The 23,955-nt window shown below is 43.5% G+C and overlaps 1 protein-coding gene across 6 annotated transcripts in view; it reads left to right on the forward strand.

Annotated features, from left to right (window-relative positions):
• The first annotated feature begins 910 nt into the window (after positions 1-910).
• Positions 911-23,955, forward strand: part of DACH1 (dachshund family transcription factor 1) — a 364,799-nt gene continuing 341,754 nt past the window's right edge. For all 6 annotated transcript variants that reach the window (XM_065655524.1, XM_065655504.1, XM_065655514.1 and 3 more), the window contains exon 1: positions 911-2,148. In XM_065655524.1, the coding sequence (XP_065511596.1) occupies positions 1,436-2,148 (713 nt within the window). In that variant the 5' untranslated portion in view covers positions 911-1,435. The remainder of the gene's footprint in view (positions 2,149-23,955) is intronic.

Consider the following 23,955-nt stretch of genomic DNA (forward strand, 5'->3'; position numbering starts at 1 on the left):
GGCTTTCCCGCCTGACCCCGACACCCCACGCACGCCGGCTGCCGAAGACGCGTCGAAACTCCATCCTGGAGTTGCGCGGCGCGCAGGTACCGCTGCGCGCACCGGGACCGCCCACGCCACGCCGGGCACCGTCCTGCTGGCCGCGCCACTGCGCATGCGTGGGCAAGCGCACCAGCTGACTTTCCGCGCTACCTGGCGGGGTTCGGCGCTGCGCGGTTTCTGCGCGGCGCCGCCGCCTATTGCACGACGGTACCTGCGCGGGGCGGGCCGGGACGCGCACCTTCCCCTCTCCTAAGTTACTTCGGTGCCGTCGCAGCCCCCTCGGTGCGGCTTCTCCGCCGCCGTGCCCCGTCCTTGTGATCCGCGGCCCCACGCAGGAAGGTCCCCCGCGGAAACCGCCGCCCGGGGATGCCCTTGCGCGCCCCGCGCAGCCACCGCCGCCCGCGCAACAAAAGGGCCTTGGCGCTGCCGCCGGACTTTCAGTAGCAACTCCCACCCCGCCGGGAGGAGCGTTTGAGGTCGCGGGAAAACAACAACAAGAGCAACAGACCCGTCCGGAGGTTTCTGCTTTTGTCCGCGGGTGCCCCCGCCCCAGCCCCGGCAAGGTGTGCGGCCAGCGCCCGCCCCGCGTCCCGGCTTCCCCGCTCCTGCCCGGCTTCGGGGGCCGCGCTGGAGACGCTCGTGTTTCTCCACAAACTGTGTTGACAAGCGACTGCTGAAAAGGGCTGGGAAAATTACATCTCGTCTCTGGTGGGGTGAAATATGAAACATGTAATCTAACGGTTCCTGAAGAGGAGGGGTGTGGGGGGAGGAACAGGGACTTCTCTCCCTATTTCCTTGCTCCGGGTTCCTGGTTGGATAATTTGGGTTAATACTAGTGAGTGAGCCTTTTGCTGCTTCAAAGGGTATTTCAAGTTGCCGGAGCTCCTCCCCTCCGCACCGTGTGACAACAACAACTCGTCCAGCGAGCGAGCGGCGGCAGGCAGCACTTCCCAGCTCATTTTCTCTCTGTCATTCCCCTCTCAATCTTTGATCAATGTACTTGCCAGAGAGAACCGAAGTCCTTCAAACCTCCTCCTTTTCACCTTCGTCTTTAACGTGGTGCTAGAGCAAGGACCACAAAAAGAAACTGCCCTCCCCCTCCCCTCGGCCCCAGCCCCGCCGCCCGGAGCGGACTTCTCCTCCTCCTCCTCCTCCTCCGTCCCCACTTGCGGGACACTTTGTGCGTTTCTCTCTCTCACTCTGCCCCCTGCTCTCTCGCTCGCCGCAGCACCTGATCCGGGGTTATCCCCCCCTTCTTCTCCCCCCTCCTCCCTTCTCTCCTTTCCTTTTTTTTTTTTTATTAGTATTATTTTTTTAATTTTCCCCTTTCCCCTGCGTGTGTGTGTGGGAACTTTCCCCCCCTCCCCCTGCCCCCTCCGCCGTATATGTGACCATGGCCGTACCGGCTGCTTTGATCCCTCCGACCCAGCTGGTCCCCCCTCAGCCTCCGGTCTCAACTTCTGCCGCCTGCACCACCACCACCACCACCTCCTCGTCGGCCACCTCCTCTCCGTCTCCGTCCATCGCTCCCCCGCCGGCCGCTTCGGGGACAAACCTATTCCGGCCGGAGCCCATCGCAGCGGCGGCGGCAGCGGCGGCCACAGTCACCTCCACCACCAGCGGCGGTAACGGCAGCAGCGGCGGCGGCGGCGGCAGCCCCAGCCTGGGCACCGGCGGCGGCGGCAGCAGCGGCGGCGGCGGCGGCAACGGCGGCACCTCCACTCCCAATGCCAGCGCGGCCAGCGCGGCCAGCAGCTTGCCCGGCAAGCCGGTGTACTCGACCCCGTCCCCGGTGGAGAACACCCCCCAGAATAACGAGTGCAAGATGGTGGATCTGAGGGGGGCCAAAGTGGCCTCCTTCACCGTGGAGGGCTGCGAGCTCATCTGCCTGCCCCAGGCTTTCGACCTCTTCCTGAAGCACTTGGTGGGGGGCTTGCACACGGTCTACACCAAGCTGAAGCGGCTGGAGATCACGCCCGTGGTCTGCAACGTGGAGCAGGTCCGCATCCTGAGGGGGCTGGGGGCCATCCAGCCCGGGGTCAACCGCTGCAAACTCATCTCCAGGAAGGATTTCGAGACCCTCTACAACGACTGCACTAACGCCAGGTAACCGCCGCAAGGCACACGCACACACCGCCAGCCCCCCCCCGCCCCGCTCCCCGCCGCCGCCCCCGTCCCACCCCCGCGCGGTGCGGCCCGGGCGGGCGCTGCGCCGCTTCCCGCTGGCACCGCGCGGGCCCGGGGGGGGCGGCCCGGGCCCTGCGGCCACATGCGCGCCGTCCCTCCCTCCGTCTGTCTCGGTGCCCCGGCGGCCAGCCGGCCTCCTCCGCGGCCGACCGCGCCGCTTCTTGCTCGGACGGAGGGAGAGAGGAAGGAGAAGTGTCTCTGCCCCTCTCCCTCCGTGCCGTGCAAGTGTCGCCTTGTCATTGTCCCCGTCTCTATCCCCGGCACGGGCGCTGCTTACGCGCGGTGAAGGATGGGGCAGCGGGGGCCAAAAAGTGCTTTCTGACCGCTCCCCCCCACCCCCCGCCAAGTTTGTCCCTGGATATATCTTCAAAACGGGCAACATTGGGGAAAAAACTGCCTGAAGGGTGAACAGGAGTGGGCGGGGAGCGGTCCTGGTCGGGGTGTGGGGGGGTACACAGACACTCGGGTTTTGCGTAAATGGGATGGGGCGCGGAGCTGCCTCCCGGGCGGAGGGCCCTGCCCGGGGTGGATGGAAGCCACCGGGCCATCAGCTGCTGTCATGTATCCGACGGGGCACGTGCACTTTTTGTATAGGTCTATGAGGCAGTTGCCACATGGCGACCGCGGCGGGGGGGGGGCGGGAGGGCGGGAAGACGGCGAGGGAGGAGGAGGAGGATGAGGTGGCGGCTGCTTTGCTCGGGGGTAGCGGGGAGAGGTGCCAGGCGGCCGGGCTGGCCTGCTACCCCGGGGTGGGGCGTGTGGGGGGGGTCGGTCCCCGAGGAGCAGGTGCGAACAGCTCCCGGCTCCCGCCAGCCGGGGTGGAGGCGACGGGGGCAGCCGGGGGCGCGGGAGGGATTTGGCAAGGCTGAATCGCGTTACCGCGCAGAATAACGCGGGCGCGCTGGCGAGGATGGCGCCGGGGGCGGGAGGGCAGCGGTCTGGCTGCGGGCGGTGCGCGGGAACCGCCGCGCTCCCCTCCCCGCTCACCCCGCGGGTCGCGGAGGAGAGGTGAAGCCCCAAACTTGGCACAACCGGGGAAGGGGTGTTGGGGGGCATGGGGGCTGGAGAAGGAGCTGGCAAAAGGGAAATTCCGGCTGCAACAGCAGCCTGCTTTGCAACGCAGGGCGAAAGCGTGGGGCTGTTATCTCTCGATCTGTAGGTTACGGGGCTGAATCTGCTTGATACGGAGAAGAGATCGCATAACTGCCGTGACCCCGAGATCAGAGCGGTCGGAAGCGCCTCCAGTTCCCGGGGGCTCCCCCTGCCTGGGGCGGGGGCGGCTGGGCTGGGGGGCTCAGGTTGTGCCGCGCTGGGGGGGCGGTGGGAACTTCAGAGGCAGCGCAGGCTCGGCCGTAGTCAGAGTCCCGATCCTACTTTAATTAGGCGCAAATAAACAGAGCGGGCTCGTTTCACTTTCCCATTGTCAGCTCTCAAGGTGCAGCAACAGCCAACACGTGGGGAATTAACCCCGTGCGATGCCGCGCTCCTGCCCTTCCCCGGTGGCGGGGGGTGTGACATTCCCTCCTTCCCCCCTGACTGAGGTAGCTGAGGGTACTTGGGGCTCATTAGCATAGGGCCAGGCGAAGCAAAGCACTCACTCTGCAGTAGCTGTTGCCGGATGGATTGTTGAAGTTCCTGAATATTCAGGGCAGCAGGACAAAACAGCCTGGAATAACTTCCAAGCGCTGACATAACTGTAGCTGCTCGGGTAACTCTGCTGTTGTTTCGTGTGGAATCAACATGAATATTAATAGCTGCTCTTAGACTTTTTTTTTCTTTTTTTTTTTGGCTGCGTGTGCGGCATTTAACTTGTAAGAGCTCTGCACGACTTCCAAGATTGGGTCCTTAAAATAAACTGATAGAAGTTTTATTTTGCTACAGTCATACTGTGTGAACTGTAATTTGAACACGTGAGATTAAACAAAGCAAAACTTTTTTCTTTTTCTTTTTTTTTTTTTTTTTTGTGAGGAGGGGGAAAAGTAATGGGGACACCAATTCCTGGACTTGGCAGGGCTATAAAAGGGTTTGGCAGCCTGGTTGTGACATGGGTTGATTATGTCAACAGCATAGAATCGGCCGTATTTCAGCTGTTTCTGAGGTCTGCTGTGTTGCCATCCAGCATAGTAGAAATTACAGTAGTGGCTTCAGAAGTGGATAGGATTTGACCCTTAAAAAGCATAATTGTAGTAGACTTATTTATACAGCCATTAAGCAAATAACTTAATGGAAAGGATATACAATAGGTATGCAAAATGTATTATTACAGTATAGACGAATAAAGCAAAGTGGGTCAGTGAGTTTTGGTCAAAACGGGTGATATCATCAGAAGATAAAGCTGTACTTACTTTCTGGGTTCCTCCTCCGATACATTTCATTCTGATTCTTCTTTGCTTACAAATTAATTATTTTTAATTATTTCTGACGTTACAGTAATTATGCAGGATATTTTGATCTGCTTGGTTTAGTGATTTGAGCGACCTTTCCAGACTCTCAGCTACTGCACACTTTAGCTGGGTGATGTCTTTTTGTATCCTGGATGGACACTTAACTGTTGAGATGGAAGCTGTGAGAGCCAACCCCATCCTCGCAGCTAAATTGTTATACTCATCAGATTCAAAAATTTTGAACCAGCATCTTATCACTGTTATATTTGTCTCATAATCAGCTGATGCACTCGAGTACGCTAATCCCTCTTTGGAAAGCTTCATCAAGGTTAATACGTTATTTAATCAAAAAAGGCATCCAAATAAAGCCATTACTTTGTTGTTGTTTAAATGGATTGAATCGTTAGTTGCCAGTTGCTGTGGAAATAATTTGTAATAACTTATTTCGAGATGGAAAAGTTTTAGACGTGTTTCACCAAAATGATACATTTTAACTGTGATATTGCTGTTTAAAAAAAATCAATAAAACAAAAATCAATAAAACACCAAGGGATTTTCTATTGAATGCTTAATGTGGAGGTCTGTAAAGTGAATTGGTTTCTGTGTTTATTTGTGATTCTCCTAATAATAACATGATACTAAAGGACCTTTTTCTAAATTAGACTTCTGTATCAGTTCACTGGAAAAATAAGCTTCCGTTATGGAAGATGACTTTTCTTTTCTGGTCATACTGACCTTTGCTTTTATTTTGCTCATAAAAAGCACTGGTCGCCAAAGAGAAATCCAGGAAATAGCAAACTGTGCATTTAGCTTACATTCTGATTAAACGGTTTGACATTAATGGGATGCTAGAAAGCCATATGCCAAACAAATAGGGGAAGGATAAAGGCAAAACATGGAAAACATTTAAAGCTACTAGATGCCAATCGAGTCAGGTTTCTTGAATGTGTGTGTGAAAGAGAGTAGCGAACTGTGCACTGGATGTCACCTGGCTAGGATTGATGACCTGGAAGCTATTGATCTCAGATTGTTTCTGGTCTCTTGTGTTTCAAGCACTTGTCGTGGAATTTTACTATGCTGGGTCCCTTCGTGGAGTTTTCCCACGTACTTAGCCTGGCTTTGGATCGTGCCCACCCGAGTAAAGACTAAAAGCGTGTGCCTTCTTCTGACCTTCCTCCTGTGGCCAGGATATGTTAATCTTTTCTGACATTTGAGGATGATTTTGAATGAGTTCATTGACATTCATACCTAAAGCAGGGAATTATTTGCACTGTTTGGGAGGTATTTACAAATTTTGGAAAACAAACTAATTGATTTTTTTACTATAAAGGGGAAGGATGCTGAACATGAAACAATTCTTTTCAAAGCCTGTCTTACATGGCAGTTATTAAGTCTCTGGTAATTCCTGCTCTTCTCAAATTATGTGGACCTAGCATGTCCCTCTTTACTGAATACTGCAAGCTTGCATAGTTGTTGTTTATTTTTTTTTGTTTGTATTAATTAAAGGAGTATCTCACCCAGATAGGTTAATATAGATCATAGATATTTCAAAGGGACAGGTCAGCGAGTGCAGCTGGAAGGAATGTCAAATATATAGTATCTGTGGTTTATATTGATGACCTTCCTTCTTGTCACAGATTACTAAAATATAATCAGCAGAAATATGGTGGGTTTTGCAAGCAAAGATGACTTCTGGAAGGCCAGAGAATAAATTGTAGTAACTATAAAGAGGGAGTAACATGTTTGGAGGTGGCTACCTCAGACTTAAAAAACCTGAAAGACTCCAGGTGCTTGCAATAACAGAACTTTAACATCCATCTTATGATATTTATTTATCGGTAAATATTCTGAATTAGAAGCTGAGGTCTTTGAACCAAACTTATTACAACACAGCAGACTATTTATGCCTTTAACCTGACACTTAGTCCCTGGCAGTGTCTGGTATTTGAGGAGGGGAACACTTCTCCCCGGTGCAGGTTTGCTGCCCGTCGTGCAACACCACCGGTGCGGCTCCTGTGAGGGGCTGCCGGGGTGGGCATAGAGACATAGGGACATTTTTTCCTGATTGCTTCACATGATTTTCCTGAAGTATCCAATTTGATACCTCCTTTATCTTCCAGCTGTGAATATTGGTAATTTTTTTTTTTTTTTTAATTATGAAATCTTTCACTGGTACCTGTAGTTTATATAAAAATGCACAGTTTTGTTGCCAGTTTTCTATCAGCTTTCCTTACCAGAACGGACTGTGTGAAAGCAAACCACTGCTCGCTCTCTTTCCAAATGCTCAGTTTGGTGTTAGGCCTCTGCTCTCTTGCTGGAGCTGCAGGCACGATGCTGGGGGCTGGTGGTCCCCCCCAGGATGCCGGGACCCCACGTCCCACCGCCCGTCCCCAGGGGCCGGCGCTCGGGGGGCCGCTGCGCCCACCCACGTCTGCTACTCCGCAGCACCGTAAACCAAAATGCACTTAAAGTAATCTTACTTCCTACTTGTCTGCCTCATATTTTGTAACCTGGACTGTGTTCCGAACGTTTGTTGGAAATGATAATTTTGTTTGACTGCCATTTAGTATTTCTTCTGTTTTCTCCTGTCACTAGATCGTTCCAGCCGGCTGTTTTTGCCTATTGCTGCGATTCATCATCTAAAGTGTATTGCGTATGAAGCAGAGAATTGTCATACACTGGATTGAATTTTAATATTTCCCTTTTGAACTATATCATAGATATATTAAATTATTTCTGCTGGTCTGGTACAGGTAAATCTCTTTCAGCGTTGCCAGTTTTGCCTCTTCATGGAGGAGCTTTACAAGTTTAGCTGTAAAAATTCATTTCTGCCTGCTGGATAGCAGAGGGAGCAGTCAGAAACTACTGAGTTTTATCAAAATTCTATGAGCCAGCGAACTGAGAGTCCGAAACAACCATGATGCCTGTCTGTTTTTAAGCAACCGGACTGGATTTAGATCCTCTTTGTTCTTTTATAAGTTAAATATGTTTTGTTTTAAAAATAACGTTTGGGGCATCTGCTTTGCATTATGAGTTAATTCCATTCATTGTTTTAAAATAGTTATTAACCTTTTGCAAATTAAATACTGCACATGAACAGTAATTTTTTCAATAATCTTTAAATGTGCATACTGTAACAGCGCCATAATGTGGACTGACATAATATGAATTGACAGTAAATTTTTAGTTGCCTAAATACGTATTTAAATGATAGAGCTGGAGAGTCATCTGCAAAAAGCTATTATGATCCAGAGAGTTAATTCATATATAGATAATTTCTGCAGTGTGCATTAAGGAAGAATTCTTCTTTTTCAATTATCATTTAAATTATTTTCAAAAATTCTGAAACATAAACCAAAAATCTTTATATTTAGAATCAAGGAATGTCTATGATTTGAAATTATAAAATCCAGGTTGCTTTGAGGAGTAACTTTGTCCTTAACCCACTATGTTCTGCTTATTTATCTGATACGGTGCTCAGCCGGGGGCATCTCCTAACAAGTGCTGATGTTTCATTTCTTAAGCAGTGCAGACTATTGAAGTGTAATCTATCAAATACGGAATTTTAGCATTAACTGTGAATAACTGTGGACTGTTTTAAACTTTTTTTTTTTTTTTTTTTTAGTGGAAAGAAAAGAAAAAGGTAGTAGCATATTTTCCATAGCATAAAGTAGAAAAATGCTGTCACTGAATTTTGTGAGAGGAAGGATCAGCTTTTGAACATACAGTTAAGTCCCAGTTTGGGATTCTTTACTGTAAATCACTGATAGCGATGAGCTGGGAAACTACACCGGGGAAGGATAACTCTGTAAAGATTGTAAACTTGCATTATCTCCTGTGAATTTTCATCGGTCTCTTTTAGAGATGGGATATTGGACTGAAAGGACCCTGAGCGGCAGTTCAGATACATTCACCAAAACTAATGAAGCTGCTTGCATGAGTTGTGATGGAGGAAATGGATCACAACATGTCTTTCGGTTCACATTGCTTTAAACGTTGTTCTGTGATAATTGCATTTAAAGTCAACGTCCCCCTGTGGCAGGTGTATGAACACTCATGATACAATTTGCAGGAGTGTATGGGAAGATCCTTTAAGTTGTGTGTATCCAAACAGTTTTTTGGGAAGAAAGAAAAACTTTCTAAAATAGTCTAAACCTGTTTTCTAATATTCTTAATGATATGATTTAGATGCAATAAAACAGTTTAAAGTTTTTTTGTTATGCACCTCTGAGAATATTTGTGTGGGTAACACCTACCTAACTTTCTGTTCATTAGTCTGTTTAAAAGTACCCTGTTCGCTCCAAGACTGATTTACTGTAGATGTTTTCTTTGCATCCTGTATACTATGCATCTTCCTTGTAAAGAAGAAAGTTACTTTAGTATGAAAAAGAACAGATTTTTTTTTTGGTTAAAAATATCAAACAGTGGGATTTCATGTCCATTGGAAGGCTGAAGTTAGCCATAGTCCAGAAACAGTGGAGCAGGTGTAATTAAAATTTCCTGGTACACCTTGCCACGCCACACTAACTGGATGCTCTTTTTTTCCATTAAAATAAGAGGATCTTTTGGTCATTAAATTTTATTTGTCCTTAGAATTTGTAGAATTATTCTCTGAATTAGCCAAATGGATAAATTCTGCTTAAATTCCTTTTGACCCAAAACAAGCTCAGGTTCAAGCTAAGCTTTCAGACAAGTTTTCCTATTACATTATAATTTTATATGATATTAAAAATACTGAAAAAAATGCATCTTAACTATTAGACATGTATTTTTATTGTTTAATTTGTTCCTTAGATTACATGACTGACTGAGAGGGCCATACACAGGTGTATGTACAGAGTACCTGGCTGAGAAAATAACAGCGACATACTGGAATGGGAGGAGACTGGGGAGAAGGGGGAAGAAGGGGAATACCTGTGACTGCTGCAAACATTTTAGAATAATTGACAGCTAAAATACATTTGTAGCATGACAGTGTCGTGATTGAAGTTCACAACTCTGAATAACGTCCATGTTAGAGCACTTGTTAATGATCCTGTACTAAGAACAGGTAATAGTATTTTGCATTTGGACCAAAAGCTGCTGTTCAGGACGTATGTCTTATGCTCGTGTTTACAAATTGTTGTGTGATAGAATTTTTTATTTTAAATCTTACTTTTGGGAAATGCTTTGCATTATTATCTTACATAAAACAATTGTAAGGGATCAAAAAGAAAGTAGTTGTACAAAGTAAACTATAAAAGGAACAGGTACTATATATTTCATTACTATTTAATGATGTCTTTTGTAACCTTGATTTTATGTTGTTCCCATACTTCTGATTTTTTTTTTCTTGTTAATAAAGAGCTAGATCATGACTTTGTGTGTGGGACAGAAAAAAGCTGCTTACAGTTTATAGGTACTGTATTTTTAAAAGAAGTACAAACAATGCATTACATTTTTATCGGTGATAAATCTAGTCAGGGCTTATTAATAGTTTGAACACTCTTTTAAAAACACTACTAAAGCTATTATTTTTTGAGTGATACTTTTCCAAATGTATTAAAAATATAAACTTAATATTTTAATTGGTTTTATATTGTGTTTTAATGGATGCCAGCGTTGTCTGTCCTCGTGAAACATATAATTTGTTTCCAGTCTCCTGGCCTGGTGTAAAAACCTTTCTTTGTTGGAGAAGGTCACCTGTAGGACTTTGCTATTTACATTAAAATAAAAATGCTGTGGTTTTAAACCATATGCTTAACTTTAAGAATGTGGATAGTCCTGTTGCTTTCAATAGCCTACATACATCTTTTAAACCTAGCATGTGCAAAATATATTTGGAAGTGCTATAAAAGAATCAGCTGACATCTTTGGTAGGAAGCTGTCTTACTGTATACTTTCTTGCATTCATAGGGACAGTTTGAAAGCATTGAAAAAATGCTTTAGATTAGCGTTCTGTAAATTAACACTTGTTGCGTAAAATAGATTCATGATGCATTTTTTAATGTTTTTGTGAGTATTGTCTTTTTTCATATTAATTAATTTTAGAAAATCAGAGCAGCTTCATGACAGGAATGAGAATCAGAATTTGGTATAACCTGTGGCTTCATACCCCCTGCTGGGATTTTTTGTGTTCATTTTTGCAGAACAGGAGCAGCCTACCTCTTTCTGAAGGGAATGGGCACTTCCAAGATGTGTGCCATACCTGTCACTTTTCACATTTTAGTTCTGATATTCACTGATAGTTTGGTGGGAAGGAAGTGGAACCATTTTCCAATTGTTTTCTGTTTCCTTAAATTTCTGCTTAAAAGCTTAAAAAAGCGGGAAGGAAAATACCTCAGGTGGTATTAAGTCTATAATAAGAACTGGTACAAGTGAGAAGTCATATGTTCTCTTTCTAATATATTTCCCTCTTAGCTTGTTAGAACTGTTCTTACAGTGTAGATGATACATAGGACTTTATTATTTCTCTGCGTTTGTATCTAACACTAAAGACTAATAACACGATTCTGTTGCAAATTTTATTGTATACTGTTCTAATTCAATGCAGAATCAAGTTTGGGTTTTGGTTGTGTTTTGTTTTTTTTCTTTTTTTTTTTTTTTTCTTTCTGATACTCATAGCTTTCAACAGGCCAGGTTAAAAAATAAACATGAAATGCTAATAAATTATTTTGTCTTACATTGTTTGGTATAGTAGATGGCTTATGATTCTACTGATCCCGTTAAAAGTTAATTTGCTGCTGAAATACCATGTTAAAAATAAAGATAGTAGTAGAAAACAAAGCTCCTGCTACAGTAATTTACCGTTTAAAGTATAGCTATGTATAAAATACTTTTTTGAGAAGCTATGAGGAAAATGTGTTAGAAACACTAATTTAAGAGCATATAGCTCTTTCAGGAGTACACGTGCGAATTGTGTGAGGAAGGAGTCATAACATTTCCTGGAGAGTGCATCAGTGAGGTCTTTAGTTGAGATGTTTGGGTATAGCCACAGCTGTTGGGTTGGCTTGAGGCCACCTCAAGGTACAACAGGTGGGACGTGGCTAAGAATTAATACACTTTCAGCAGATTTTACCTTTCAGAGCTTCTCTAGCATCATCCCGGCAGAGTGGAGGAAAGGGGGGTATTTTTCTTCGGAAGAAGCAGCCCACCTCCATAGTATGCAGAGCTCAGGTTTTCGCATGCCGAGAAAGTAATTTGCTGCAAGACCCTGATTTTTTTTTATCTGTTACGCTTCCTCTGCTCTTTGAATCTGTTGTTAAAAGCTCCATTATGGGAGCCTGTCCCTATGGAGACGTTCCTGCAGAGATCAGCCTGCCCGGGGGCTGAGATGGGGCAGCCCGTGGTGCCTCCTGGCCTTGGGCCCGCGTATGGACTTAACGGCATGCATGAGATGCTTGTGTAGAGCTGGCCAATATGCTCTTTACATAGGCTGGGGAAGCTTTAGTAGACCCAGGAAGAGCATGGTCCCATATGAGGGGGTTTGTGTTGATCAGTTGAGTGGTCAGACTCAACCCATTGTCACTCTGGCCTCATTGCAAGGAAGTTCAGGCCCCAGTACGCAGGGCATGGGACATGATGTTAAACACGGTCGTTTCAGGTTGTTCCTGGAGGAGTGGAGCTTCCATGGAATTCAGTTTGTTGCTGCTCAGCCTTTCCTGGTGTGGGTCTACCAAGTACAAGTTTCGCCTTTTCTGATGACCCCCTCTATGATTTTGTCTTGTTGCATCTTATTTTACATGTTTTATTACTGAAATTAAGATAATTCAATGATATCATAAGAGGCAATAAAATAATGGTTATGAAATGCATTGTGAAGCATACATGTATTTGCAAATGTTCCAAACAATGACTACATGAGTAAAACATTTGACATTACAGGAGAAAGATGTCGTCAGTTGAAGCTGCTGGCATTGTTATGTGATAAGGTCGCCTGCTCTTTTATTTGGTGTGCCAGCTGATGAAAGAAAAATATTGGTGGGGTTTTTTTTTGAGGTGAAAAACACAGGCATTTTCATCAGCTTGAATGAGAAGAGCCAAGTAGATCTAAATACTGTTTTGTGAAATCGTGTTTCACCCCTGTAAGTGGTTTTCTGTGTGGAAGGCGCACTGTAATCGGGATGGGTCTTTCTTTTCAGCTTGGCTAATCGTTTCCTCTCACAAATCCAGAACGCGTGCAGATTTGAACTCGTAGCCAGGAAAAAGTGCTGCCATGCTTCAAATTGCCAAAGGACCTCAAGGGACAGAAACTTGACCTGGTTTTATGAAACCATAGAATTACATTTATACAAGTTACCCCATGGGAAAGGAATGAACTGATCCCAATTCATTTCTAAATACTGGGGCCTTATGGGTCACATTTGAATTCTCTCCTACACCTGTTTTTCTACTAAGTTTTTCTGAGGACATTTTTAGAAACTTACTTTACATTAGGTGTGGGTCATGTGCCTAATATTTAACAGTTCAATGTTCTAATTCTTTAAAATGTCTAATGGTTTCTTAATATAATTAAGCTGCAAAAAGTTTAAATTATAGAATTTGTTCAGTATGGGCTAATTCCTCAAACCGTGAACTCTCCTCTGGGTTTAGTAACTTAGGCTTCGTTTTCATGCGTGTGAAATGTGTACATAGTCTCAGAGCAGGCAGTAGCTGTGGTTAATACATGTTGAGTGGGCTATAAAGAAGAGAGTGACTGCAGATGGGTCACCAGGGACGTGGGACATGGTGACTCAAGGTTCAAAAAGGGTTACTCAGTGAGAGAGTTTACAAGAAGACACCGAGACTCCTTTCTTCCTTCCTCCAAGATGACCTTCCCCCTTCCCTCAATTAGACTAAAAATTTGGGACATGGAAAATCTGGGTTCACACCTCCTCTTGGAATCAATGAAGGCAATGAGTAGATGCAACCATGGCTTTCCTTTGTTGGTACTTTGAGCTAGAAGCCTAAATACCCCGTGGTGAGTGCTTACCCCTCTCTGGTGATGTGTTATGGTACTTAAGGTGTCCCAGTGTTTCTGCCAGTTTAGTCCCAGGTTGGAGTATGCCAGCTGAGTTTCAACAGTGGGCCCTAAGGACAGGGAAGGGTTCCTTGGTACATTTAAATATCTGAAACTATATGGTTATGGGATTACATTAAAATTAGAATTCGCTTGCATTTTTATTTATTTAACAAACTGAGTGCTCTGTTCATCTTAAGTTTGCCTCAGCAATTACTATCCCACAGAGGCCTTGCAAACCTTGCAGGCTCTGCTTCCTTCTTCTCGTGGAAACCATTTCCCATTCTCAGGCAATCGTTCTTATCCTTGAAAGACATTTTCAGCTGAAATTGGCGTTAAGTGCCTGCAGAAGTCTACCTGTTTCCAGTGAATGAGTGAGGGATTTGGATACTACTCACCTAGTATAGATTACTTTTCTCTTTATACACCGTCTTAACACTTCAGATTGACTAAACAGCTGAGCTGATGATCCCTAGACTTTCTAGTCTTCAATGCAGGTGTGGCAGAGGAGGGTTTTATGTGGGATTACTGCTCCCACTATCACCCAGTCCTGAGCTTGTCATCACATTTTTGGCTTGGGCAAAAAGGATTGGAAGGGGTGAGATTGGAATTACGGTGTATCACAACAAGAAGGTATTTATTTACTCTGTTTGTTTGCTTTTCACACTGGCGAATTTTTCCGTACAGTTTGTATTAAGCCATTCATACCTTTGCCGGTGTGGATACGCAAACTGCTTCATGAGGCATCATCATAGGATTGTTACTCACAGCCCGCGCTTCATTTCACTGTCAGAGTGAAGGGCAAGTCTTCTAAATGTTGATTACTTATCACGGTTATGTATTTATTATAAATGTATACATAATGTCCCTTTCTAATTCACCTCAAAGAAGTGGTTGTATTGATCCATAAGCTCTTTTTTTTTTCTTTCTCTAAGTCAGCCTTATGCTTTTAGCGATTGAGTTTTTGTTCATGCCATCAACAGGTTTGACTGCTGTGTGATGCTGATACCCGGAGTGAGTAGAGGAGGACATTTCTTCTAAAACACAGAGAATGACTTTGTTCCCAAATGATTTTTAATGGAAAATGGGGAATCCAGTTGCATTTGGTAATTTAGACATTTTTCTGAAGTACTTATTTGCTTGGCTTTCCCTTTATACTTCTGTTATTTGTAAGCTGGGTGGAAGATGCATTAATTTTACTGTATCCAGAGTAAGTTTAGACCAGAGGCTTTTGACTTACCAATAAAATGTTTTAGCTGCTTTCCGTTTTTGGTGGGAAATAAGGGGAATCTTTAAGATCAGCTGTAGTGGCAATGAATACTTAATTGCAATTGAAATGTTTGTCTTAAATTTTCTTTGTATCTAGAGAGGAAAAAAATCCTTTGTTATCTGTCTAATCATAAAACAACTCAGAATGAATGAACAAGCTCAGATCTTTGGGTTCTGAAATCCAAACTCTTGCCTTCCCTTTCCTCTCCTTCTGTTAATTTTCTTGCCCCCGCACAACTCTCTTGATTTTGAAGAAACTGAAGATGAAAATTTACAGTTCTTTGTGGAAGCCCCCTTTCATTAGGCACGGTGAAAACTTGAAATAGAGAGGATTCTTGGTGGAAGCAGCAGTTGCTACCCGGAGCAGCAGCAGTAGGGACAAGAACCCTGAGGCTATGGGGCTGGGAACATGCTGAAGAGTGGCGAAGTGAGGAGACAAAAGTGAAAGGCTGGTTGACAGCATGTTAAAGCAAATTCACCCGGTGTTACTGTTACACGCAGCCTTCTAAGTTTACATATGTATGATCAAATTTTCTGTCTTTGGATCACAAATGTTTCCTTTCTCTTCGCCAAGTACGGCTGTATTTAGAGTAGGGTGCCTGGGGAAGCACGCAGTAAGAAATAAGCTTTGCTTGGGAGCTTGGCGTGGAATGAGATTCTTGTGGCAAAGATGCTAGATAGGAAGAGTGCACTTGTGTTTTTACTATAAACCTGAAAGAACGGGTTACCTGCATCTCCTTTAATCACCTCCTTTCCGGGGCTGGTATCCATATGTAGATAAAAGAAGTTACTGTTAGGTCGCAAGACTGAGTTTTGCTGATTGCTCCTCCACTAAACACTAACATGCAAAATACCAGGCATTGATTATGCCTCAGCATAGCCTCAGCAAGGAGAGAGACTAGAATGAGATCATTTGTTAGATACTTTTTTTGTGTGTGTGTGTGAAATTCACTTGTATTTGGAAATTCTCACCTATGCTTTGTGTGGCTTCGTGTTTACTTTGGAGGCAGATAGCTGTAGTTCCCAGTTTTCTTCTTATTTTTCCACATCACATGTGCAGCAATGAATACAGTCACTGTGATATTGGGTTGCATGTAAAAGGCTTAATCCTGCAAGCAGGAAGGAAACTTCAGTTTGTGTAAAGAGTCCTGTTGCCTATAGTGTCTCAGTCAGACAATTTATAGGAATAAAATTACGCAGGTCTTTAAATATTGTCGGTATTGGTACCCACGTGGCATAGCTAGCAAAATTTTCATAAGCTGGAGTTTCACAGATACTGGAAACCAAGTGTGGGAATGATCAAAGAACAATTTTTGTAATCAAAATGTGAGTTAGGTGTTTATAAAACAACTGGTGGGCGCTTGGATGCATGTGAAATTTGCTTACACGAGTAATCCTATTGATTTAAATGAGAGCATTCATGTGATGAAAACAAGTTCAACGCAGGAACGTTTAGAAGATGGTGACCTTAGAAATGAACAGTCGTCTTTGGAAGTATTCAAAGGCTGGTTATTAAAACTTAAAGCCGAGCGTCACCGTTTGAAGGCAGAAGGGGCTAAAAAGACGTTTGGGGAGCTCACCTGCCAGATAATAATGTGTTTTAATGACTCCGGATAACTCTGCCTCAACTTCCTTGTACTCTTTTTTTTTTGGGGGGGGTGGTGGGGGGGTGGGGAGGATGAGGGAAGAAATGAGAAGGAGGGTGAGAGAGGGACGGTGACAGCGAGGCTGTTTGTTTTTCCCGAAAGTTGTTTGTGATTTCAGGTACTCATGGGAAATCTCTTGATCAGATTCACATCTGTTCCTGTCAAAGTGGGTGCTAAGATACCGGTCACCCAGCAACCATGTCCAAGAGGGAATTGGGCCGATAATAACTTCAAAAAGGAATGACAGATGCTAGATTAGGATGAAAGACAAAACGCATGAAAAATGAGCTTGTTAGAATAAAAAAATTGTTCAAGCACCTTCATGCAAATTAAATGAATATTGAACATTTGCATGCAGTAATTTCTACTTTTTCTGTTGATTGGGAGGAAATAAAGATGGTACATATAACAACATAAATGTAATTTTTTTTTTTTTGCACCAATTAACATACAAAGCAGTATCTTTCTTCTAAAAATGAGATTAGCCACCTGGGTGCTTGGCTGTATCCCACATATGTCACAACATTTTTGTAATGAGTATGCTTCTGTTGAAGGAACACCTTATCTAATTCTTTGTAGCAAAACAAACAAGGAAGCAACCTTATATTAATTTTAAAATACTTTAGGTTAGCGTGGTTCTGTTTTTTTTTCAGCTGTGGTTTTCAGAGCTGAATTATTTCCTGCTGTCCTTGAATTCAATCAGTATAGTGTGCATTAATAAAAGATCACATAAGATGAGTTCAGACCAAATGCTAAGGTTTCCTATTGACTGGTCAAACAATACATTTTTTAAAACATGATGTCTGTCAGGGTAACATGAAAAAAATAGGCACTTTTCCATGCCTATGTATTAAGATAATTTAAATAATCTAACAATTTTATTATTGAAACATTCACATAACAATCAGAGTTTGGAAAAGAATGATAAAATGTTCTGATTGAGAAAGGACTCTGTGTCTTGGTTTAGCAATGTCTAATGTGGTCACGTACAGAAATTGATTTTCTTCAGAAATTAATTAATTTTTCATATCGCCCTAAGCTGCAGTTAAAAAGAGTGCATACTTGTCTGTTTTTTCCAGAAATATTGCCTAATCATATTAATACCATTGCCCCAAGGATGAAAAGATAATTGTACAAATGCATTTGGAAATATGTATCACTGAGTATTTATGATTAAATTATGCAAATGACCCAGCTCTCATCCTTTCCAGACCCAGATTGTCTAATTAGGATTGATATGCTGAATAGATGTTCCAGAATTTGAATACAAGCATGTCCAAAGAGCAGAAAATTGGAAATGACAAGACTGAAATGCTAAGAAAAGTGTCTTTCCCTTTTATACTTTACTAATGTGGTGTTAGCAGTTGCAGTTTTTCCTTTGGCTATATTGTGTGACTCGTGTCCTACAAGAAATAAGTCAGGAAAGGAAAATCAACTTTAATAAATAGCATTACTTTGCTCCCGACTTATCTTTCTTTAAAAGTCTGCTAGTCATTCCTCTCTCCTTTAAAGCTTTGTAGCCTTCATGTTAAAATAATGATGTATTCCACATAAATTACTTCTTAATGTGGAGCACTGTTTGTAGCTTGTCTCCAGCTGCCGGTAGATATGTAGCTCGTAAGCTTCTCGTATATTCAGATGAGATTTACACACCTAAGATTTTTAAGTTTGACAGCTCTTTTTGGTACTTATTTGGGTTCACAATTCCTTAAATTTTTTTTTTTAACAACTGATGTCTCATTAAGCTTGTTTATGGGCATTCTGAGCTGGAATAATAGCTATCAGCAAGTCTACAGCATTTAAATCCTTCTTCCTCAGTGGGCTGTTTGTTCGTTTTTGGCTCTGGGGAAGCTGGGAGAAGATTGGGGTGAGGAACAAGGAGGAGCAGGAACCTGTCAGTACTTCAGCCATTGTTAGTGGCAGGAGTCGTTCCCTCTGAACTCTGGTGGCTCCTGCTTCCCATCTGCGGGATGATGGATTGCTATGTTTAATACATCTCAGCTTTTGTCTGTCATAGTGTGGATAGACAGCACTATCAACGATTGCAGCGCTGATTAGAGCGCTGGTTGTACCCACTGCTCTTGGGCAGGCGCCTCCCAGGAATGTCTGATGCGGGAGCTCGTTGGCGCTCTTGCCACTCAAATAAGTCGCACGGCCAACTCGAGGTGGTTTTAAACACCTACCAAAGACCAACGGGAGTTCCTGAATCCACGCAGCCCCCCTGGAACAAAATTCAGACACCCTTGCGAATGCTGCCGTACCAAATATAATCGCTCACCCTGAGCTCAGAGAGAAACGCCTCATGCTTTTGATGGACCGGGGATGGGCGCAGGGATGCAGGGATGCGTTCCAGGGGGTGTGATGTCAGCGTCGCTCAGCCCATCTGTACTTAAGTGTTTCGCTACTGGTGATACGGTAGGAGTGCAAGGGTTGCATCGAAGCAGTAAGATACGACGTGACATGTGTCATGCAAGGATTTGCTAAGCTGTGGGTGCTTCGCGATTCACAGGTCCACGGGCTGAATGATTTCAGCCACCAGAGAAGTCGCTGTACACCAGCACAACATATGCCCTGGAGTATCTTCTAATAATTATAAAATGGTGCGGTGGACATATAAATTGGAAAAAAAAAGATAACCGTGTTATAGGCATCATTTTAGACAAGCGGATATATATTATTTTCATTATTAGCGTATTAATTTTCCACTCTTACAAGAAATTATTGTTCAAAATCTTAAGTGCGAAACAGTATGGTATTAGAAACAAATAGATAATTATGCTTACTAAAGCATATAATACTGGCTTTAAAAGATGTTTGACCCAGTTTTCTTGATTTGGACCATTGCCCACCATCACAGGCCAGGCTGAGGATAACTTTGACTTCAATTTGAACTGTTGGAGGAAGGGAAGTTAAATCAGAAGATATTAATCATCCTTCATTTAGCTTTCTTAGTAGAGATTTTAATTTACAGAATCAGAAGAATGAGTAGCTAATAAAAACTACCAGTAACAAAAGTGGAGAAATTGGCAGGATGAAATGTGTTTTCTTTACCCCTGTTTCACTTTGTATTCACTTGACTGTGGCATCGTTTGCTTTTAAAAAATTTCTTCACCTTTGGTGATACCAACGTTCAGCTTCCATGGCTCTGCTTATAGGCAACGGTTTGTAATTTCTCTGTTGTGCTTGCTGGAAATTTAAGCTCCACAGCACAGTTGTGGGATGCCATTTTTATTCCTTTTTAAGATGATCCAGGCAGTGGTAATGCTCACAGGGAGGAGTGTTCATGCTAATTAAAAGCTCGAGTTTACCTTTCAAAAAAAACCCACAACCTGGCAATTTGCCTGGGAGAAAATTCTGTCTTCCGTCACCATTTTTAATCTACTTGTCTGTTTGGAGTTATCGTCACTTTAAGAGTTGCCTGGTTTTAAAAGTTGCCTGAATGTTGAAGTAGTTTCTTTGACATCATTTCTAAGTGCTCACTTGCCATATATGATGATCAGAGGATTTGAGGGCTTTGTGGAAAGGAGTACCAGTAATAAGAAGGGCATAATCTTGACATTTACAGCTGCCAGTTTTCCTCAATTTAGGCTCCCTTTGTTAGCAATGGCTGCATTGCAGTGAGACAAGGAAACTTGAGGCATACTTTACAAATTTAAGAGAAAAGTAAAAATAAACACATGTATATGTTTATAAATAAACACGTTTAAATGTAAACAAGTTTAACATATTAAACCTTTCCTGTTTTTTTTTCTCCTTTGAGATAAATGCCCTTTGGCTGGAGATACTGAAAGGGGTTGTTCTACAGAGATCAATAGCTAGAGCGTTCATACATGCACAGAAAGGAAATAACAGCAACTTGAAAGTTAATGAAAAGCAGCTATGAAATAAATCCATGTATTAGTAGGTGATGTGTTAATATATGTATCACATAAATATGATAGGTAAAGGAATCAGATAAATGGTTCCTTAATCAGATAAAAGATCTCTGTTGTTTATATTCTTTCTGTAGAAGTCTGTGATTTACAGCCTTTTTCGATAGCAGAGCTGGTTTAGATAATTTTGCCTCTCTTCGAGGCACCGTGATCGCATTCTTGTACAGCTCTGCCTGTACAACCACGTGTGACCATTTTCTGCACAGGATCAGGTCTAAGTTAAAAATGTTGCCCTATTACCACCCCCTCCCCCTTTTATTTTTTAGTATTATTAGCCCTCATCTGGATTGGGAAAACAGTTCACCATATGTTCTTATCAGCAGTTGTGCTGTTACAAGTGAATGGACAACAGGGACAGAAATGAATGATGGTGGCAGGATGGGGGGAACCGTGCCTTCAGTTTTGCGTATGGTTGTCCTGTGTGCCATGAAATTGTCCTGCGTCCTACCTGCAGTGTCCTGAGTCTAGCCCGGGAAATGAACTGTGGATCACACAGCGGTTTTAACACCGTATTTAAAAGGAGGAAACAGGAGGGGGTTCAGTGCTAATGAACGGAGAAGTAAAATCTTTGAAAGAAAAACGTGTGAATGCAGTGAAAGCCACGATCCTCTCCCTTGGGAATCTTCTTGACTGAATCTTGGCATGCTGGCCTGCTGTGTCTTGCAAAACAACTGTGGTCGGTCTCTGAGGTGCAGCGTGATTTCGGCCTTTGGATGCTCCCCCTTGCCATGTCCTGCTGGCGGGGAAGGATGAGACACAGGTGTGCACCATGTTCCCTGCGCTGCACATCCCGGCTTGTTCAGGGAGAGGAAGCCCACTTGTTACAGAGCATCCTCTGCTCTGTGGGAGGTCCTGCACAGTGGAAGAACTCTGGAACTTAGGTCAAGCCTAAGTCTCTGCTGGTGGAGTGTGGTAGAGTGAAAGCTCTTAAATCAGGGGTGTCAAACTCATTTTCACCAGGGCCCACATCAGCCTGGTGTTTACCTTCAAATGGCCGAATGTAATTTCAGGACTCTATAAATGTAGGAGTAGTTACATGCTCTGAAGTAGTAGCTCTAAAGGAGTAGTTACGTGCTCTAAATTATTCTGCTTTTTTGAGTGGACTTTCTTCACTCATACCTCTTGATGCCTTCGGGACTTTTTTCCCGTGGTAATGGCATATACATTAGTATAGAAAGCATCTCCTACAGCTGTGCAGGATCTGACAGCGTCACTTAGACCCCTGGGTTCTGATACAGTATAAAATTACTGACTACTCTTTTATTCTGAGCACCTAGTTCACAATAGTACTACCAAATGTTAATGATGATGGAAATATTCCACTGTAAAAAAATCTAGGCTTTGATAACCTGTGCACTTTTCTCAAGCTATGCTGATAGAATTATACTAGTTTGTACTTCCGTAGGAATACTTTATTATTTTTTTTATTATTGAGAACGGAAAACCTGTTTTAGGCAGCAGTTGACTTCTTCAGCAGCTTTTTGCAGATGTGATGGAAATGCGTCTGGAGCTACAAGATCCTTGTCTACATAGAACCAGTGGGAAACTCAAAATTTCCCTGGGTAGGCATGGTTTTAACAAAACTTCACTGTGTTCAGAATGGTCTGACTTCACTGTAAAGTGGGTTCCACCGTGCTAATCCTCTTGGAATGCAGCAATTATCACCTACCGTATAGGTGTTAAGTGCTGAATTTCAAAGGGATTATCACTTTCCTCCTTTAGTGGCTAAGCAAGAAGAGAAAAGTTGTTAGTACTTCTAAAGGGGAGGGAAGAGGAAAAAAAAAAAAAGGAAATCTCGCTTGTTTTCTTTCTGTGGTTGCCTTCAATCTGGCAAAAGAGGAGCAATCTGGGTTTTGCTACAGCTGGTTACTTTGGGTTTGATCTTTAAGAATTCTAAAGGCATTTATTTTCCAGCCCTGTGAAGTACGCTTCTTTTGTGGAAAGAGGTAAATATAACAGGCGTTCAGAATAAAAACTGAAAGTTATGTAGGTGGTCAAAATTATATAGGAAAACCGAAGTTCTCTATATCCTTAAAGTATGCTTTCATCATCTGCAGACTTTTGTCAAGCTAAGTATGTAGCAGTACTTCAGATCTTCAACGATTGGTAGAAGTTGGTATCTTTTCAGTCTAAAAACATAATTGATGGTTTTATTGATGTTGCAGACAGAGCATTGGAAATTATCCTAAGACTATTTTCGTGCATATTCTCTTTCCAGGTACCTTTTTCTTTAACTGACACGCCCATATTTTGTTCTACTAGCACTATCTACAATACAGATAATGTTAGTTTCACATGGTTATTGGATAAGGTGGCATTAATATATTTGAATCCTTCCTCTTTTTTTTTTTTCACTTCGAAGAATCTCCTGCAATCTTGATCTTAGTGAACTGTTGTCTGGGTGCATAATGGGCAGTGAAAGCAGAACTCCTTGACCCTAACAATGTTCCCTGGATAGCATGCAGCCAACATAGGCAATGCTTCTTCCATATTTGATTTGCCGATTACGAGTTCAGTTTTTGCCTGGAAATGAGCTCAACATTCCTCAGTGTCATCCAGTAATTAGCAGGTAGTGTGTTCAGCTTTTCTGTCTCCTGTGTTTGTTTTTCACTTACGAGTATGAAGAAAAGGGGACTCCAGTTGCACAGGGACAAATGTGTGTGCTTGAGTGTGCCACTGAGGGACGTTCTTGAGTAAACAGAGAAACCAGAGATGCCCAGCACATACATGTTGTATGCCTGGGCTTTAGCCTGCTCAGCCTACCTTGCTTTTGAAACGTGAAAGGGTTGACAGCCAAATCTGCAGAGGTTGCTTTTGGGTTTGCTGGTGTGAACTAAATGAGGAATGGGGGACCTCACTGTGATCTACAGCTTCCTCACAAGAGGAGGAGGAGGGGCAGGTGCTGATCTCTTTGATGACCAACCATAGAACCCGAGGGAATGTCAGGAAGATGTGCCAGGGGAGGTTTAGGTTGGACATCAGGAAAAGGTTCTTCCCCCAGAGGGTGGTGGAGCACTGGAACAGGCTCCCCAGGGAGGTGTCACGGCCCCAAGCCTGACAGTGTTCAAGAAGAGACTGGACAAGGCCCTCAGACACATGGTGTGAACTGTGGGGTTGTCCTATGCAGGGACAGGAGTTGGACTCCATGATCCCTGTGGGTCCCTTCCAACTCAGGACATTCTATGGTTCTAGGGGGAGGTCATTCACATCTGGAGAAGGATTTAAGGTGTTATAAGAGACATAGGTAGTTAATAATGGGCAAGAGAAGGCTGCCTTATGGAGAAGTCTTTTACATGAGGCTGCAAAATAACGAAAAGGGGCCTTTAGAGAGGGTGGCAGCATTTGATATTGTATTGATGATGCTGAATAGGAGGTTTCATGGAGGAGGGGTGCAGAATATCAGATTATAAGACTGGCTCCTAGCTTGTTATTTTTATTCTCGCTATCACTTTATTGGGTTGAGAGGAATGAAAACTTCTATCAGAAGCGTTTGGTCTAGAGCTGGCTTTCTCGGAGCT

The sequence above is a fragment of the Caloenas nicobarica genome, chromosome 1 (assembly GCF_036013445.1).
Source record: "Caloenas nicobarica isolate bCalNic1 chromosome 1, bCalNic1.hap1, whole genome shotgun sequence".
Lineage (NCBI taxonomy): Eukaryota > Metazoa > Chordata > Aves > Columbiformes > Columbidae > Caloenas > Caloenas nicobarica.